Below are 5,069 nucleotides of genomic sequence, written 5' to 3'. Positions count from 1 at the left end.
CTATGGCTTTTTGCCTTCTAGCATCTTTTTCAGGGTGTCCTTTACTTCTGTGTTCCTCAGGGTATAGATCAGGGGGTTGAGCAGGGGAATGACAAGACTATAAAACACAGAGACTACTTTGTTGTACTTCCATGAATTCCCTGCTTTGGGTTGCTGCATGTACATGAAAAACAGCGTTCCATAGAAGACGATGACCACAGTGAGGTGGGAGGCACAGGTGGAAAAGGCTTTGCACTTGCCTTCAGAAGACTGAATTTTTATAATGGAAAGGAGGATGCAAATGTAAGAGATGAGGACAGTCAGGAAGGATCCACTGAGATTCACTGCAGAGAAGATCAAGAGCTGCTTCTCTTTGGTGTGGGTGTCAGAGCAGGAGAGGGCAAGGAGAGGAGGGTCAGCGCAGTAGAAATGGTGGATGATATTGGAGTCGCAGAAAGACAACTGAAAAGTCAGAACTGTTTGTAGTACAGAGTTCAGGAAGCCGTAGGTATAGACGCCTATCACCAACTCCTTGCAGACCTGCTGAGTCATAACGGCTGGGTAAATCAGGGGGTTGCAGATAGCCATGTAGCGGTCATAGGCCATTGTGGCCAAGAGGAAGCATTCAGTAGTGGCAAAAGCACTGGAGAAGTACAGCTGGGCAAAACAGCCTGAAAAGGAGATGGTTTTTTTCTTTGCCAATAAATTTTGTAGCATCTTGGGCCCAATGGAAGATGAGTAGCAAACATCGATGAAAGCCAGGTGGCTAAGGAAATAGTACATGGGGGTGTGGAGCCTTGGATCCACCTTGATGAGTAGGATCATGCCAAGGTTTCCTACCAGGGTGATGAGATAAACTACCAGGAATACCACAAAAAGGGGAAGCTGCAGCTCAGGACGCTCTGTGAATCCCATAAGGACAAATTCTGTCACTGTGGTACGGTTGCCTCTTGCCATTTTGTTCTCTCTCTTGTTGGGAAAAAAAAAAAAAAAAGAAATAAGGCTTCAAAATGATTAGACTAAACAAAAAGGTTCTTACCTCTTTGTTCCAGTACCAGATGACAAAAATTTGGCTTCACAATTCCAGTGGCTAAAGACTGTCATTAGTCATGGGGCTTTACTCTGCTCACTCAGAGGGTTGGAATTCATTCACTTTCTCTTTTGATGGAAATTGACCAATTGACCTCCACGTAAGTTGCACCAAGTTACACTCCCAAAAATGTACAAGAATGCTGATTTTCCCACCAACCCAAAATCTTATCAAATTTTAAACCTTTGCCCCCATGATGGTGAATACTGGGCAACTCAGGTCCTCTTGATTTTTAAAAATGATGAGTAGGGATTAGCATTTTCTCAAACAATTATTTGCATGCGTATTTCTTTTTCATGACCGGTCAGTTCAGTTCCTTTGCTAATTTTACTATTAGGTTCTTGATCTTCTAAGCATTTTATTTACAGGGCCTCTTTGTTTATTAAGGAGATTAGCCATTTGTTTGCTACATGTATTGCAAATTAATTCTTAGTTTGTCACTTAACATTGGTATGGTATTTTTTTTTCTTTCTGCTACGCAGTAAATTTTAAAGGGTTTTGCCAACTTTATCGATCTGCTTTCTGAATTCTGATCTTTGTGACATAGTTAGATACATTTTTCTCTATTTAAACTTATTTTAAAAAATGATCTCTTGCTCTATTCTAGGGCTTTACGGATTTCATTTTTACATCATTATCTTTGCTTTATCCAGAGTTTAAGTTTGATATAAAGAATGAGGTAGTCAACTCATTTTACTTATTTCCCCAAATAGCTAGCTGGGTGTCTGTCCTAAGGCCGTTGGTTAGTGAAACAATTTTCTGGTTGATTCTGCTGATTTAAAACTCCAGCCTTAATGTACAGTAAAACATTCATAAGTACTTGGGTCAATTTCTGATTCTTTTTCTTTGTCCTCTCTTCTAGAACAAGGACCAAACATTTAAATCTGAAGCTATAAATTTAATTTTAATATCTGGTAATATAATTTCTGGCTATTTTCACACGTATATTTTCAAGATGAACTTTGGCATTATTTTAGCAAGTTCCAAAAAAAAAAAAAATCCTGTTTTCACTTAGAGTGCTATTGCATTGAATTGATATGTTAATTTGCTGAGAATTGACAGCTTTACAATCAAAACTTCTATAACTAAGGAATGTATGTATTTATTAATGACGTCCCTAAATAGTCTTTCCTTAGAGTTTTCTTTAAACTTTCCAGATAAATATCTTATATTGTTCTTTAAAGTCTATTCACGAATGTTTTATTTTATTAACTATTGTAAATGAAGCTTTTTTTTTCATTTTGTGGTTTATTTAAGTACTGTTTACATATGGAAAAACTACCAATTTTTGAAAAATTGATTTTATAACTATCTTCTTTACCATAGTTTCCTATCATTTAAAAATAGCTCTTAGTTGATTCTTTTGGGTTTTCAAATATAGATTCATATAATATGAAAAGGATATGAACTTTTTCCCTCATTTCTGTAGAGCATCTCTCATTTTTTTCACTTTTCAACTTGTATTGGCTAGTACTTCCAGAGTATTACCTTTCAACCTTTTAAAGCATGCTCTAAAAGTGCAAGGAGACCCTCAGGTATATAGACATACAGCATAGCCTTTGTAATATAACTGATGTTTGAGAAAGACAAGGCTTTAAAGAACTGCGCATATTTGGTGTGGTTAAAAAACTGACTCCCTAGGAGCAAGCCCACCTTTGACACTGGAAGAGCCCAGGGCAAGAATAACAAATGGGGGCTCACATATCTACGACTTAATAAGAAAAAGCTAAAAATGAAAATAGCAAATTAATAAGATATGTTCTAGATTTCCTCCTCAACAAATATACCCTCATAATAACCTGGATGATGGAATCCTCAGAATTCCATGCTGGAATGAGGTGGTGGGAGAACTTGTCTCCAGCTCACATGTGCACAGCCACACGTGTGTGCATCTGTTCACACCCCTGCAAATAGCCATCCCTTGGTTACCCCTAAGGCCTAAGCACGTGAATATCAGCATTGTGGTTTACCCTTACAAGGGTGATCTTGGAAAGTGACTCTTGTAGACTCTGGAAATAAGTTGAGGGCCATCTGGGCACGGAATTTTAGGGTCCTGTTACCTGGAAGATGGTCTAGAAGGGGTGGATAGGATGAATGCTGTGTGGGCACATACCTTTGGCCTTGTCCACTGGAGTGTGGTACAGTAGGAAGAGGCCCAGAATTTCCCTAAAGAATGTGACCAAGGCGGTGTCTCTTTTCTTTGGCTCTAAGGGTAACCAAACTTACAGGTTTGCCTATAAGTAAACGCATGTCTGGGCTAGATAATTGAGGGTCTCACTCATTTTAAGGAGTTTGGTCTGTATCCTATAGGGAGTGGGAAGCCTTGAAATGAACTGAGATGGTGATTGGAAAATGGAAAGAACCTCAAAAGATGAAAGATAGATTCAAGGAGAGCATTTTAGGAGGGGGGTTGAGTCAGAGCAGCTCAGAGCATGTTTGGGAGACTGTGCATCCCTTCTGTTAAGAAAAGTACATCTGAAAGAGAGTAGTGAGAAACAAACTGGAGGGGGGTAGGGGGTGCTATATTGTTCAGAGCTTCCCATGTCAGGGAGATTTTAATGACTAGATCAGTAGTGAATGTGGACACAGTGAACATCCAAGCAGTAGAATGACTTGGCCAGTGTTCAACTTTTAGGGAGTTACTCTGGGAGCATGTGCAGGATGGGTTGAAGGGAGAGAATAGTCAGAGGGATACCAGCTAGGATATTAGGAAGGAGAGATAGCCCAAAGGCAGAGTCTGTGTCACTTGGCAATTATCTGGGATTCAAGTTTTAAGTCTGAAAGACCAGGATAATGGTAACCTGATAATTGGTAGTTTAATTAAATTTTATCTTTTATCTAAGGTGATCTGACACAATTTAAATACACACACACACACACATGCACACATGCACCAATAATATTGAGAACATATTAAGGGGAAGATAAAAAGATTTCCCACTGTATTTATAACAAGTCACTGTGAGGTGGTGCTTTTAGTAGGAATAGAAAGTCTGGGCTAGGAGTGGAGTAGGAGGGAAGGAGGTTGAATTCAAATTGAGAGGATTGTGGATGGCTATCACACAGACACAGCTGGTGGCATTGATTTGGGAGTCATCAATGGACAGAGGATGGTAAAAGCTAGGGAATCAACGAGATGGTTCAGGGATAGGGAAAAAGGTAACAGAAGGTTCAAAGACAGACCTTTGGGAAAATTGTATCTTTAAGGTTTGGGGAAAGGAGCAGCAGTCTTAGATGCCTGAAGATGTTCAGGTCAGCTCATATCAGGAAATAGTAAGGGATCTTTTAATATGGCCTTTCTAGCACTCCTGGTGTATTTATGGTAGACAGGGCCTGTTTGGTTGTGGTTTTGCTTCTCTCATTAAGAGCTTAAAGCAAGACCAGACATGGAGATCTTCAGGAGTTACACATAAGCAATTTTTTAAAAATATGATTTATTGTCAAGTTAGCTAAAATACAGTGTATACAGTGTGTCCTTGGTTTCAGGGGTAGATTCCTGTGACTCATTGCTTACATACAATACCCAGCACTCATCCCAACAAGTGCCCTCCTCAATGCCCATTACCCTTTTCCCCCCCCTCCCCATCAACCCTCAGTTTGTTCTCTGTATTTAAGAGCTTCTTATGGGTTTGCCTCCCTCTCTGTTTCAAACTGTTTTTTCCCCTTCCCTTCCCTTATAGTCTTCTGTCAAGTTTCTCAAGTTCCACATATGAGTGAAAACATGATATCTGTCTTTCTCTGACTGACTTATTTCACTTAGCATTATACCCTCTAGTTCCATCCACGTTGTTGCCCATAAGCAATCTTGCTCAGTAAAATGTTTGTTCTTCTGGATTCCATGCCATCTAAAGGCAGGAAGACATTCTTGCAGATTTCTAGAATCAGTCAAGACTTTCCGCCTCCATTTAAAGTGTGACCGTTCTCACTTCAGCTGTGACGCAAAGCAGTTTAGTAAGTCTGGAAGAACCCAAAGAGCCAGTAGATCGACTCTGGCTTTATT

At 39.7% G+C, this 5,069-nt stretch overlaps 1 protein-coding gene across 1 annotated transcript; it reads right to left on the bottom strand.

The window, feature by feature from the left end:
• LOC102960439 (olfactory receptor 1030-like) lies at positions 1-942 on the bottom strand. The gene has a single exon (XM_007083287.2). The coding sequence runs from the start codon at positions 934-936 to the stop codon at positions 1-3; it is 936 nt and encodes a 311-aa protein (XP_007083349.1). The 5' UTR covers positions 937-942.
• Between the last annotated feature and the right edge of the window lie 4,127 nt (positions 943-5,069).

The sequence above is a fragment of the Panthera tigris genome, chromosome D1, assembly GCF_018350195.1.
Source record: "Panthera tigris isolate Pti1 chromosome D1, P.tigris_Pti1_mat1.1, whole genome shotgun sequence".
Classification (NCBI taxonomy): domain Eukaryota; kingdom Metazoa; phylum Chordata; class Mammalia; order Carnivora; family Felidae; genus Panthera; species Panthera tigris.
The sequence above is the reverse complement of the archived record's forward strand: the minus strand, read 5'-3'. Positions and strand labels throughout refer to the sequence as shown.